A 15,728-nucleotide genomic window follows, 5' to 3' on the forward strand; every position below is an offset into this window, starting at 1 on the left:
AGACTTTATGTATGCAGCTTACATGAGTAAACTTATAAAGTAAATGTCATAATTGTACAAAACCATAAAATATTATTAAAATAAAGATCGTTTTACATTAGAGCCAATAAAAACCCAAGCCACAAGTTGGCTCGCCGGACACCTACTCTAACAAATACAAAATACTTGGAAATTCAAATATCCAACCATATTTTTCCTACCAATTAATAGAATAAACATCCTTCCATGGTAGTTATTATGTATAGGACATATCAGTGGATTTTCACAGAAGCACCGCAGAAGGAAAAATTGGAAACACAGACCTGCTGACGGAGATAGAAGCCTGTCATAAATCATAGATTGTAAGGGGCTGCTGTCTGAGGATTTCAGTCGAGAGGGCGACTTTTCATTGACAATTTTTAAAGATGAATTTCGTTATACTGGAGATGGGGAGAGTAAATATTCAGGCTGTAATCTTTGTAGAAGTATCCCACATAAGGGACAACATGGTGAGAAAGATTTATTGAAGGTTGAAGATTCGAAAAAAGATTTAAAATTGGAAGGGTATAAAGGCATCGTGAAAAAAATTAGAGGTGCCAACTTTGAAGCTCGTCTTTGACAACACATGCAAAACAGGAATATTTAGCAGGGCAAAGTTGCATAGATACAGAACACCGGTGTAGCTTATGGGTTTGATCAACTCCATTGCCATTCTTCACTCCCGAACAAATGGCGTATTCTATTGATTCAAATGGCACAATTGTTGAACAAAAACTGCAAAGTTCTTCATATTCAAAACTCTCTCTCCTGTTAATAAAGCAAGAATGGAACCAGCCTTCAACTAATAGATTGATACAGTATCTTAAGATGCTATTCTATGTATGTGTGCATGGATGAACCAAAAGAAGTTCAACAAAGATAAGAACATCATGAATTACCTCTTCTTAATTTTACCAACTTTGGCAGCAAGAAATTTTAAATAATCCTCGACAATTTTCTCATGAAGTGAGATATAGTGCTCCAGTTGTGGCCATTCATCAGGACGCCAACAGCCAACATCGCAAAAATTTGTTGGAACATCTGACAGAAGATCTAAAATGGCAGAAAAATATAAACCAACAAGTCTTCTCCGTAGTTCATTTTCACAGCACAACTGCAACTCCTTCCATACATTTGTCTGTTCCTCTATGGCACTACTGAATCTTTCCAAGTCTTGGTGATTTCTACTCTCGCTCACCTCATCATTTTTAAGCACAACATGCCTGATGATTACATTGATGAGGTGCAACTTACGGGTTGAAAGAGTGGGCAAAATTTTAAATGCCGTAGACAAGAACGTAGTAAAATGCCAAAATTGGATCCAAAATAAGATGTCAACCATTTCTGCAGAATATGTCTGCATTGTTTGGTATCGACTGTTTGGAAGACACGAGGGCTGCCACAATATCCCAAATGTTCAGAAGCCCACTGAAACTCCCACACAGACTCAAAGACCATAATATGTTTTTTTCCCACCAAATTAATTCTACCTCAGGGAAACCAGGAAATGAACCGAAATCAATATCAAAACATATATTGGAGGAAGTGTCCAATTGCTGCCCTCCAATCCAAAGGAACTCGATAGCAGCTTTTTGAGTTCTGTAAAATTACAATAACATTTATTGGTCAATCAAACATAGGTAACTGTTTGAACGGTTAGTTCTTATTGCTTCCATTCACCTTTTGACTAAATCATCAAAATTTTCTTTTAAAGAAATGTGGGTGCTTGTTTGTTGAAAGCATCTATCCACATGGCAGTTGCTATTTCATAATTTGTTACCAGAAAATATAATTTTAAAAGTTCACCTTTCCTGGTACATGGGATTTAATAAATCAGAATCAAATCTTCGAGCCTGAAAATAACAGACACCAAACTTCTTATAACTAGATTTAAGTATAGGGGTATCAATGACATCTATTCAGCATAAGGTAAAAGGTGACCAAGTGCAAGAAAAGGATCAAGAGATTCCATTGCTTAGAGTCATTTCAGTCAACTAAGCTCCTTTTCCTAGGTATTATTATATGACTCTTGTTCCGGAGAGATGAAATTTCGATCTTTCTATTTTCCTCTTTATTTTTATTTTCAGTAAATTTTCTTTATTTTTGTAAAGGGCAAGAAGCAAGATATTGACCAATCTCATCTGAAACATAATATGAGAGAAGTAAAAAATCAATTTTTTGGATGGTATGTTATCTAAGATTTTTCTCAAAATGCTATGAATAGAATTCAGTTTTTTCTTCAAATCTTGAATCGCTACATCGAGTGAGTTTATTTTTTTGACTTAAAATTTGACAAGAGAGAAAAACTAGTACAATATTCAGGATAAGTTCATGGACATTCAAATTATAAGAGAATGGACGGATGGAATATGATACCACAGCAATTGCCAAGCTCCCATGAGATACTGCCACACCAAAGCAAGAATCATATACATATGGAACCTGCAGAGAAAATCTAGAGTCTATTGGAAACAAATATGAAAATTTAAAACAAAAGTAAACATGAAAAGTAAAAGCATACATCTGAGGAGCTATTCAAACCAGGAGTATTTGAAGGAATGTGTATTTCCCTTAGTGCTTTCCCAACTAAATTCCACGCTTTCATTGAGTTGTCCTGTAATACATGAACTGATCAAATAATCTGGAGGGCTACCAAGCTTTTCAACCTCAAGGCTTTCTGCTAAGGCATTACTTGATAACAAAAGCAATTAACATGGATTTTTTTAATTTTTAATATCTGTTGAACTAACACTGTGGGGCCCTTAGCTCCTAATCGTTATTATAACACACTATCTGATTAGGGTTAATTAATTACATCGGAAAACGAGTTTAAAATTTCCTTTACAATGAGCCCAAATCTTTTTATTTGAATACTAAAAATAGTATTTCAACTAATATCATAAAACATGCCCACACGTAATCAAATCCAATCACATACAAATATCACATATCCTCGGGACATGCCCCGGTATATAGATACATATACATATATATTGGGAACAAGACATGAAACCTCAACTCAAATTGCGACTCCCTCCAGAAGCACCATCTTCGGTCTCCTGATATCCTGGAGTACCTGTCATTGTCCACACACAAAGACAACAACAACCTCCCTTGGGGGTGAGCAAAGCTCCGTATGGAACAACCAATCATATATACCACAGATATCTAAATAATGATATATGGTATGCAATGCATGTATGTCGAGGAGGTATCGGGTAATATGCCCATCCACTGAGCACATGTCAGAATCAATCAAATCGCTGTCAAATCAATGCTCGAGCTGGCACACCGGCCAATATGGGAATACACGTATGATAGCGTCGGCAAAACGTCATCAAATCCCACATCTCATATCCAATCATATGGGGCCACAATTGTCTATGCTTTACGGGTCATATAATACCGGCATAGCGATTGTGTTCAAAACCCCGGAATCCAATCCAATCATATCAAGGTATCCAAGAATCATAGCTCAACGTGCATGTCATGTATCGATGTATGCATAAAATGATGTGTGTTAACAAAACATTTATTTTATACATCGATATACAACTCAATGTCATGTATGCCACATCAATCAACAAATAAGGCATATATACACATAATCTCAATCCAATCAATCCAAAATATATCATATAATACAGATACCTGTCGTATGTTACCCGATCGCAACATACCTCAATTCTTCGTTCCAAATTGATGCATTTTGAAGATATCAATATAATACTGTAGTGACCCGTTCCAGAATCACCTACTAATCAGAACTTAAGCATGCAAAACTAATCATTTAAAACTGAATCAGGTAAAACAGCGGAAAAACAGTAATGCAACCCAATCGAATCTGCAAGTACAAAATACTTAAACAACCAGATCGAACTAAAAACCAAGAACAAATACCAACAACTACAGGTCAACCTCTGCCAGCTCCCTGTCCACTCCCTCCTGGACCGTCCAACCTGAGACCTGCCCCATCGAATAGGGTGTCCAAAACAGAGATAAACCGAGGACGTGAGCATAAAACGCTCAGCACCGAAAGCATGAGTATACAAGACTATGACATGCATGTATGCAAAATGTACTGGATACCAGGATCTGGGTATAACGAAATACTGCTCTGGTAAATGACGTCAAGGTATGTAGCACTCTGCGCCGTCGCACCAGGAGGTGGCTCCCATACCAAAATAAACCTGTGGATATACCGGTGACCTGACCACCGTCGGCCAACGGGGTCCAACCATCCGCAGTCAGCCCACTGATGCCGCTAGCTCCCAACTAGAGCACAGCTCCGCTACAAAACCAGTAGCTCCCCGCTAGTGCCTGAACCTCGGGAAAAGACTAGACACCCATCAGAAACGACTAAAACGCTATGGAACACTCGGAATTGGCGAGTAAAAAGTGAAGCCTCGCGCCTCTATTTATAGACAACGATCGGTAGATCCGATCCACTTCGGACGATCCGATCCGGCACACTTCGGACCTTCCGAACCCTGATCGGACGATCCGAACCCTGCATGTCTTCCACGTGTCCAGCCACCTGTCTCGGACGCTCCGAACCCTGATCGGACGATCCGAACCCTGCATGGCTTCCACGTGTTCAGCCACCTGTCTCGGACGATCCGAACCCTGATCGGACGATCCGAACCCGGTTCGGTCCTTCCGATCCCACCGAAATATAATTAATCCAATAATTAACTCAAATTAGGTATCGGGATACTACATTCTCCCCCCCTAAAAAGGATTTCGTCCGCGAAATCGAGTCTGAAGAATGACAATTCTGAACAACAATTCATTCAACTTAAGAATGAATTACAACTGAAAGTACAACTGAAATTACAATCATAACTGAAGATACTACAACTAGAACAACTCTGGATGCTCTGACCGCATGCGACTCTCTAGTTCCCAAGTAGCTTCTTCAGTACCTCGGCGCTGCCACTGCACTAAGACAAGAGGAATAGTCTTATTCCGCAGTACCTTATCCTTCCGGTCTAAGATCGAAACCGGTCTTTCCACAAAAGACAAATCCGGATTCAGCTGAACTTCTGTCGGATGCAAAACATGAGACTCATCCGCTACGTATCGTCTTAACAAGGACACATGAAACACATTGTGAACACTAGACAGATACGGCGGCAAAGCTAATCTGTAGGCCAAATCTCCCACACATTCTAAGATCTCAAAAGGACCAATGAATCTCGGAGATAGCTTACCCTTGAGTCCAAATCTCAGAATCCTCCGAAAAGGTGATACCTTGAGAAACACTTTCTCGCCTGCATCAAAATGAAGAGGTCTGCGCTTGGTGTTCGCATAACTCGCTTGTCGATCCTGAGCAGTCTTAATCCGCTGTTTGATCACAAGAACTTTGTCCATGGCCTGCTGAATCAATTCTGGACCCTCGACCTGTCGTTCTCCGACTTCCTCCCAGAACAGAGGAGTACGACAACGTCGACCATACAATGCTTCAAACGGAGACATACCAATACTCCTATGAAAACTGTTGTTGTATGCAAACTCTATCAGTGGCAGATGATCCTGCCAAGCTGGCCCGAAATCCATTACACAAGATCTCAACATATCCTCAAGGGTACAAATAGTCCTCTCTGACTGACCGTCAGTCTCTGGGTGATATGCAGTACTTAAACTCAAGGTAGTGCCCAAAGCTTGCTGAAAGCTGCCCCAAAATCTAGATGTAAATCGAGGATCTCTGTCACTAACGATACTCACGGGCACACCATGAAACCGTACAATCTCCTGAATGTACAACCGTGCCATCCGATCGAAAGTGAAATCTCTGTTATACGGAAGAAAATGGGCAGACTTAGTAAGCCGATCCACTACCACCCGGATAGCATCTCTATTCCTCACAGACATAGGCAAGTGAGTCACGAAGTCCATCGTGATATGCTCCCACTTCCACTCCGGAATAGGAAGATTCTGCAACAAACCTCCAGGTCGTCGATACTCAGCCTTCACCTGCTGACAGACTAGGCACTTGGAGACATACTGATAAACATTACGTTTCATACCTTTCCACCAAAATCGAGTCCTCAAATCCTTATACATCTTGTTGCTCCCCGGATGAACACTCAACTTGCTACGATGAGCCTGGGACAAAATTTCCTCCCTCAAAGTGTCATCTTCCGGTACAACAACACGACCAGATAAGCACAAAAGACCCTCGGACTGATAGTGGAATCCAGAAGTATTATCTCCATCAGCCAACCGAGCTAATTTCTGAACATTAGAATCAGACATCTGAGCATCTCTAATCCGAGAATACAAAACTGGCTCAGACAAAATAGTAGCTACACGGATACTCTCCGTTCCCTTCCGGTGCTTACAATTGAATCCCATCGAACAGAAATCCTGAATAATCCCAGATACAGCACAAGTCTGAAGAGCAGACAATCTCACCTTGCGACTAAGAGCATCGGCCGTGAGATTCGCAGATCCTGGATGATACTTGATCTCACAATCATAATCCTTGAGTAGATCCATCCAACGACGCTGACGCATGTTCAACTCAGCCTGAGTGAACAGATACTTCAAACTCTTATGATCAGTGAAAATCTCAAATCGCTCACCATACAGATAATGGCGCCAGATTTTCAAAGCAAAAACGATCGCTGCTAATTCCAGATCATGAACAGGATAGTTTTCCTCATGAGGCTTCAACTGTCTCGACGCATAAGCAATCACATGCTCATTCTGCATCAGAACACACCCTAGTCCCTGTAAAGAGGCATCGGTGTAAACACTGAAACCACCAGATCCAGACGGTAAAGCCAAAACAGGCGCAGATGTCAAACGTCTGCGAAGTTCCAAGAAACTCTCTTCGCACTCTGATGTCCACTCAAATGAAACATCTTTCCGAGTGAGCTGAGTGAGTGGCTTAGCAATCTGAGAGAAGTTGACAATGAAACGGCGATAATACCCAGCCAATCCCAGAAAACTGCGGATCTCGGCTACTGTCGTCGGACGCGACCAGTTCAATACCGCTTGCACCTTGCTCGGGTCAACTGAAACTCCCTTGCTAGAAATGACATGACCAAGGAATACAACCCTGTCAATCCAAAACTCACATTTACTCAACTTCGCATAAAGCTGATTCTCGCGAAGTGTCTGTAAAATAATCCTTAAGTGTTGTACGTGTTCTTGCTGATCATGCGAATAGATTAAGATATCATCTATAAACACCACAACAAACTTATCCAAGAAATCCCGAAATACCCGATTCATCAGATCCATAAAAACTGCTGGTGCATTCGTCACTCCAAAAGGCATAACCAAAAACTCATAATGCAAATACCGGGTCCTGAATGCAGTCTTCGATATATCTCCCTGAAGAACTCGAAGCTGATGATAACCAGACCTTAAATCAATCTTGGAATACACAGAGGTACCTTGCAGTTGATCAAATAAATCATCAATCCGTGGCAATGGATACTTATTCTTTATCGTAGCACGATTCAACTGCCGATAATCTATGCAGAGCCGCATAGAACCATCCTTCTTTTTGACAAAAAGAACTGGTGCTCCCCACGGGGACACACTGGATCGAATATACCCCTTGTCAAGAAGGTCCTGCAACTGCTGTTTCAATTCTTGCATCTCCGATGGAGCGAAACGATAAGGAGCTCTAGAGATTGGTGCCGTGCCTGGCACTAAATCAATGCCGAAATCCACTTCCCGAACGGGAGGAAAACCAGGAATCTCCTCGGGAAAAACATCCGGAAAATCGCAAACCACTGGAATGTCACTGATACCGACACTATCTGCGGACGAATCAATAGCATAGATAAGGTAGACTTCCCCGCCCGACTCTAAAGCACGACAGGCTTTCAGAGCAGAAACCACAGGCATCGGGGGTCGCGCTCCCTCTCCATAGAAAAACCAACTGTCGCCCTTAACTGGACGAAACTGCACAAACTTCTGATAACAGTCCACAGTAGCTCTAAACACAGTCAGCACATCTATTCCCAGAATGCAATCAAAATCCTCCATCGCAAGAATCATCAAATTAGCAGTTAAAACATTACCCTCAAACTCTAGAGGACAACCCAAAACTAGACGTTTAGCTAGCACCGAATGACCCATCGGTGTGGAAACAGATACCACAACGTCCAAAGAAGTGAAAGATAACGCATGACGCTTAGCAAATCTCGCAGATATGAATGAATGCGATGCACCAGTATCAATGAGAACGTAAGCAGGTAATCCACATAATAGAAAAACACCTGCGATATCTCTCGTTCTCCTCAGCAACCTGATCCTGGTTAAGAGCAAAGACCTGCCCTTGAGTATGCGGTCGGAGGTTAGAACCCTGAGTAGACTGTCCCTGCTGTGGCCTCTGATGAACTGAAGCCTGAGAACCAGATCCTGATCCTCCGCCCGTCTGTGGGCAATCTCTCTTCATGTGGCCCATCTCACCGCACTTGTAACAAGCACCCGCAACCTTGCGACAACGCTCCGTCGGATGATCCTTCCCGCAATGCTGACACGGGCCCTTCTTCTTCCCAAAATGGTGAACTCCTCCAGATCCAGAGGAAGAAGAAGTAGATCCAGCCTTCTTAAATGCTTGGGTGCGGGGACCCAAAGAACTAATAGGACGAGCAGACTGCATGGCTCGACCTCTCAGCAAACTGCCCTCAGCCTGGCGACAACGGTTCACAAGGCCCTCATACGATGTCGGATCATCACAGACAACAACCCGATCATAAATCTCCTGATTGAGGCCCTGAAGAAAATGGTTATACTTGGCCCTAGCATTGTCACTGACATGTGGAACATAAGGAAGCAACTCAAAGAACTTCTGTTGATACTCATCAACAGACAAACTTCCCTGCTTCAGATTGATCAACTCAATCGCCTTGGTCTGCAGAAGAGCTGGCGGAAAGTAAAGCAGCATGAAAGCGGCTCGGAAATCGGCCCAAAGAACTCGACCCTGTCGCTGAACTATCGGTGCAGAGGTAGACCTCCACCACTTACGCGCACCACCCTCCAGCAAGAAATCAAGGGTATCAATCTGCTGCTCTGCCGAGCACTGAAAAGTCTTGAAGCAGCTCTCCATCCTCTCAAGCCAGTTCTCCGCAACATCCGGAGTCTCACCGCCCGAAAGAGGTTTCGGCCCCATCTGCAAGAACCGATGCATACTAAAACTCCGAGGCTCATCACGACGGTGTTGACGACGTTCTCGATGCTCTCGGCGACGCTCCCGATCGTCGCGGTCTCCCCAGCGCCCAATGCTGCCATGACTACTAGCATCATCGTCAAAACCAGACATCTCTAGCTACAAAAGTTACCAGAGATTAAACCCAAAAGAACAGTTCCAAATCCCAAAATCTTAATGCATGCTCTAATACCATAAATGTAGTGACCCGTTCCAGAATCACCTACTAATCAGAACTTAAGCATGCAAAACTAATCATTTAAAACTGAATCAGGTAAAACAGCGGAAAAACAGTAATACAACCCAATCGAATCTGCAAGTACAAAATACTTAAACAACCAGATCGAACTAAAAACCAAGAACAAATACCAACAACTACAGGTCAACCTCTGCCAGCTCCCTGTCCACTCCCTCCTGGACCGTCCAACCTGAGACCTGCCCCATCGAATAGGGTGTCCAAAACAGAGATAAACCGAGGACGTGAGCATAAAACGCTCAGCACCGAAAGCATGAGTATACAAGACTATGACATGCATGTATGCAAAATGTACTGGATACCAGGATCTGGGTATAACGAAATACTGCTCAGGTAAATGACGTCAAGGTATGTAGCACTCTGCGCCGTCGCACCAGGAGGTGGCTCCCCTACCAAAATAAACCTGTGGATATACCGGTGACCTGACCACCGTCGGCCAACGGGGTCCAACCATCCACAACAAACGAGGGCTGAGCACCCTATCAACAGGCTATCTCAAAGATAATCAGGCCCAATATGATTATGCAAATGCCGCATAATAAACCATGCATCATAGGACAGATAATAATGCAACATATAAACATGCAACACATAGTAAAGCATACTCAATCCTGCTATCTCGGATAGTACTTTCGTACCTCAAACCAGTAGATCCTAGCAATCAGCCCTAGAATCAAGCCTGCGTCCGCAGTCAGCCCACTGATGCCGCTATCTCCCAACTAGAGCACAGCTCCGCTACAAAACCAGTAGCTCCCCGCTAGTGCCTGAACCTCGGGAAAAGACTAGACACCCATCAGAAACGACTAAAACGCTCTGGAACACTCGGAATTGGCGAGTAAAAAGTGAAGCCTCGTGCCTCTATTTATAGACAACGATCGGTAGATCCGATCCACTTCGGACGATCCGATCCGGCACACTTCGGACCTTCCGAACCCTGATCGGACGATCCGAACCCTGCATGTCTTCCACGTGTCCAGCCACCTGTCTCGGACGCTCCGAACCCTGATCGGACGATCCGAACCCTGCATGGCTTCCACGTGTTCAGCCACCTGTCTCGGACGATCCGAACCCTGATCGGACGATCCGAACCCGGTTCGGTCCTTCCGATCCCACCGAAATATAATTAATCCAATAATTAACTCAAATTAGGTATCGGGATACTACAAATACGCTCTCTACATCAATAACACATTCATTTCATTCAATAATATCATTCAAATTCAATAATATAAGTTTCAAATATCTTTTGAAACTTCAAAAATTCATATCAAATCGAAATCGGAACATAATTCAATTCCGACTTCAAAACTTAGTTTCTTGTCAGTTATTCTACCGCATATATAACCGACACATAATTCTTCAATCTCAGTCCAACTATTAAAATTCCCTAATTATAATAAATTAGGAAAAATTTAAAATAACATCACTATAATCATCTCTACTTCGTTAAAATCATACACTAGTCAACAATTTTCAGTTTCTGTATGATTTAACAATTTATCGGATTTATTCCAAAAATCGACGAATTTCAAACATCACCAAAACTATGAAATTTATACCTTTAATCGAAGACCTCGTGTCAACGATCCCAGATCTGAAGTCGGTTCGTCAATTGGATAACCCGATAAGTCGCACGATTGAAAAAGAAATCGAAAATCTCTCACCTCTCCCTCTCACCTCTCTGTCAAACGAAATGCTTCTACGGTGGAATTGAGAAAGTTTCAACATAATGGGATGGCAAAGATGCCTTAGCATTGGTTGAATTTTCTTATAATAATAGCTTTCAAACGAGTATCGGTATGGCACCGTTTGAAGCTCTATGTGAGAGACGATGTAAATCACCGTTATTCTGGGATGAGATTGGTGAGAGAAAATTGACTGGACCTGAAATGATACAGGAAATGAACGATAAGGTTCAGTTGATTCGGCAGCGGATGAAAACTGCTCAGGATCGTCAAACGAGTTATGCGAATAAACAAAGACGACCCTTGGAATTCCAGAAAGGTGACAGAGTATTTTTGAAAATATCTCCCTTTAGAGGCACTGTTCGATTCGGCATGCGAGGGAAGTTATCTCCTCGATATGTTGGTCCATACGAGATTCTTGATCGAGTTGGTGATCTTGCGTATCGATTGGCATTGCCACCAGCTCTATCTGCCATTCAAGATGTGTTTCATGTTTCTATGTTGAGGAAATATGAACAAGATCCATCACATGTACTTGCACCTGATGAGGTTGAATTGGATCCTTCTCTTTCCTATGTTGAACAACATGTTCGCATTATGGATCGAAAGGAAAAGATATTGAGAAACAAATCGATTCCTCTAGTACGAGTGCAATGGACATGACATGGTGTTGAAGAATCAACGTGGGAATTGGAGAGCAAGATGCGAGATTCGTATCCGCATTTGTTTGATTCTACGACGTCTGTTCCATTGTATTCGATGTATTCTGATCATTTTACTGATTTTAGTTTTGATATGTACTATAACTGGTGACATATTATATGTTTGCCAATGTTATGTTTATAGAGATGTTTGAGATTTCGAGGACGAAATCTTTTAATAGGGGGAGAAATGTGAGACCCCGAGACTAAAATAGCTTTGATGGCATTTTGGTAAATAAGTTGAAAAATATTCAATTTATTTTGATGGCATTTTCGTAAATAAGTTGAAAAATAATGAATTAATTTTAAGGGCAAAATGGTAAATATTGACATATCTTTTTCATATGAAGTCCAAATGATTTGAAATTTGGATATGACGTAGAAAACTCAAAGATATAGAAGTTTCATGTTTTGAGTTTTGAAAAAATTGGATCGTTTGACTGGTCCAAAGTGATATACCGACGTTAAAATGTTAAATAGTATATATTATATTATATTATATTATTATTAATATAATATAATAATAAATATAATATAATATTAAAAAAATATAAATCGTAATGCCCATACCGGGTCCTGAAAGCTGTCTTGTGGACATCTGCATCCTTTACTTTCAGCTGATGATACCCTGATCGAAGATCTATCTTAGAGAACACGGTAGCTCCCTGCAATTGATCAAACAAGTCTTCGATTCTAGGCAGAGGGTACTTATTCTTGATCGTTACCTTGTTCAACTCACGGTAATCGATGCAAAGCCTCATGCTCTCATCCTTCTTTTTCACAAATAGCACTGGTGCGTCCCATGGTGAGAAACTAGGGCGAATGAATTCTTTGTCTAGAAGTTCATGTATCTGCTGTTTGAGTTCTAACATCTCAGCTGGAGCTAATCTGTATGGTGCCTTAGAGATTGTCATTGTGTCTGGCATGAGGTCAATGGCAAACTCCACCTCTCTATCTGGTGGAAGGCCTGCAACGTCATCTGGAAAGACGTCTGGGAATTCTCTGACTACTGTCACCTCTGATATAGATGGAGTGGGCACATCAGGTGCTGAAACAACACTGGTCAAGAAAGCCTGACACCCCTTAGAAATCAGTCTCCTCGCCTGCATGCAGGAGATCATGTGAGGAAAATTCCTCCATCTAGCTGGCTCGAATAGGAATTGCTCCATGCCCAGTGGTCTAACCAACACTGATCTTTTCTAGAAATCAATCAGAACTCTATTCTTAGTCAACCAATCCATTCCCAATATAATGTCGAATTCTGGCATCGGCAATAAGATCAAATCTGCATATACCAGGTGACCATGCATTTCCAAATCAATGTCTCTGACCACACTGGTAGCTAACAGCTCTTTCCTGATGGGACTGTCACTGAATAATTCACGTCGAGGCCGATGGTCTTGATATCCAAGTGACTAGCGAACGTCTCTGCGATGAATGAATGGGTGGCTCCTGAGTCTATCAAGGCCTGAGTAGCTATTCTCTTAATGAAAATACTTCCTGAGAGACGTTAGCACTACACGAAACTTATATCCCAAAATTACTAACATTATCCTTGAGCATAGTAGAGATCGATATATTCTAAGTCACTCAAAAATATTACTAGCACACTAATAATCTCAATAAAATTCCAACACTCACGAAAAATAATACTGAGTTCAGGTAAGAAAGTTTACCGATCAGTAAGGTAGTGCCTGGATTCGCCTCCTGTGCGTGCATGGCGAACACTCTGCCCTGAGTTGGCTGTTTCCACTGCGGGCACTCTTTCAGCATGTGGTCACTGGCTCCACACTTAAAGCATTTTCCTGATCCATACAAACATGGCCCTGGATGCTGATGGTTGCACTTAGGACACACTGGGAAAATAACGGGCTTCTGAGGTGCCCCCTGCTGTTGAACTGGACCTTTGCCCATCGGCGGTCCCTGATACGGCTTCTTTCCCGGCGGCCCTTGGTAAGGCCTCTTATGCTGAGGTCGCTGATGCTGCTGCTGCTGGTGTTGCTGTGGTGCCTGATAGGGCCTCTTGCCCTTCCTGTCCGCCTCGATATCCCTCAGATCTTGTTCTGCCGCCAAAGCTCTAGAAACGGCAACTGCATATGTAGTAGGGCCAGCTACCCTCACATCACGGCGCAAGATAGGCCGCAAACCATCCATAAAATGTCTCAACTTTTCCTGGACATCATTAGAAATCAGGGGTACAAAGTAACACCCCCTCTCAAACTTCCTGGCGAAATCTGCCACGCTGCTGTCTCCTTGACGCAACGTCATAAATTCTCTGGTCAATCGGGATCTTACCTCTTCAGTGAATTACTTGGCGAAAAACAATTCCTTGAATCCCGTCCAAGTCAAAGTCTTCAAATTCACTGCCACTGATGCGCTCTCCCACCATAGCCTAGCGTCCCCTGACAGAAGGAACGTGGCACACCTGACCCTATCAGCATCGGTCAGCTCCATAAAATCAAAGATTACCTCGATGGACTTGATCCATCCTTCGGCTATCATCGGGTCAGTGGTACCCGAGAACTCATTTGGAGTCATCCTCCTGAACCTTTCATACACTGCTTCTGGCCTGGGTCTCTCCTCTGCACCCATTGCTATAGCGTGTTTCCCCGCAAACTGTGCGAAGAATTGAGTCATGCCTGCAAGCATCTGTGCCTGCATATCTGGTGGTGGAGGAGGAGTGGCCCTCTCTCCATCATAAGTCTCTCTGTCCTCATCCCTTCTCCACGGGCAATCAAACGTCTAGGAGGCATACTGTTCTAAAATTTACCCAACATGCATGAACATAATATAAATTACATAAGATGCACATAACTTAAATTTTTAAATATGCCCATGCTGAAATCATGACTAAATACTTACTACATAACATAATTTCAAAATTTTAAAACTTATAGACTGGAGATGGGACTTCGTGAACTTCTTGTGACTGGCAGTAGGCATAACCCTTTTCAAGAACACGGCTCTGATACCAATTGTAACGTACCGTACTTTTACTACTTCAAAATTTGCGGAAAAATTTAAAATTTTCATAAACATAAAATCCATACGGTCGTCACTCATCATTCATCATAATAATATTTGAAATCAACATCACTAACTAAAATTTGCCAACAACATACTTGTTCAAAACATTTCACATCCAACATAAAAGCAGAGTATTTTAAACTTTTCATAAAAACATAAACTTAGTGGTCCTCGGGTTTAGCCTTCCGCTCAGTCCAAGCCTGCCCCTTGGTCGCCACCTCCTGTCTCCTCATCAACATACTCACCTTCATCGATCAAGTCTAGTGAGTCTAAAGACTCAACACGTATAAACTGAGAATAACGAGTACTACATAATAAAATCGCATACATCTTTAAAATATAATATACATAACTCGAAACTTGAACTTGCATACTAAACTTGAACATACGTACATACATACTTTGACGTGCCATCATCATAAACTTTTCTTAAACATACTTGCATACTTGAACATACTTGAACATACGTAACTTCATCATTTTCGTAGAGGATGTTTCAAAGCAAGTGACCCATAACATAATAAATGCCTGATCAGACATACCACAGTACTGGGCTGACATGGACGTATCCACTGCCACATACATGAGATCCCCTTTCATAATTTAACGGGTTGGTTGGTCCCCGTTCATAATTTAACGCTTTCCAACCTCGATCTAACCCGTTCATAATTTAACGGGCGGATTGGTCCCCGTTCATAATTTAACGCTTTCCAATCCTAACATAATTTGGTCACAAGACATTTAGCATACCTCCAAAAACTTAAAATATTTTCTTTGCACGTCATCATACTTACTTGGCGTTGAGGGATTCGTTGGACTTCGATCGGGGCCGTTGCTGCACATACTAACATGAATTTAAAATACTTAAC

General features: G+C 42.1%; 1 protein-coding gene across 1 annotated transcript in view; it reads right to left on the reverse strand.

Annotated features, from left to right (window-relative positions):
* Positions 1-566: 566 nt before the first annotated feature.
* The window catches only part of LOC140804426 (uncharacterized), a 32,200-nt gene continuing 17,038 nt past the window's right edge, over positions 567-15,728 (reverse strand). The window contains exons 12-17 of the mRNA XM_073160450.1: positions 2,540-2,632; positions 2,395-2,460; positions 1,825-1,871; positions 1,509-1,617; positions 918-1,414; positions 567-786 (exon numbers count right to left, since the gene is read on the reverse strand). Coding sequence (XP_073016551.1) covers positions 567-786; positions 918-1,414; positions 1,509-1,617; positions 1,825-1,871; positions 2,395-2,460; positions 2,540-2,632 — 1,032 coding nt within the window. The remainder of the gene's footprint in view (positions 787-917; positions 1,415-1,508; positions 1,618-1,824; positions 1,872-2,394; positions 2,461-2,539; positions 2,633-15,728) is intronic.

This window comes from Primulina eburnea, chromosome 1, assembly GCF_022965805.1.
Source record: "Primulina eburnea isolate SZY01 chromosome 1, ASM2296580v1, whole genome shotgun sequence".
In the NCBI taxonomy this organism is placed as follows: Eukaryota; Viridiplantae; Streptophyta; class Magnoliopsida; order Lamiales; family Gesneriaceae; genus Primulina; species Primulina eburnea.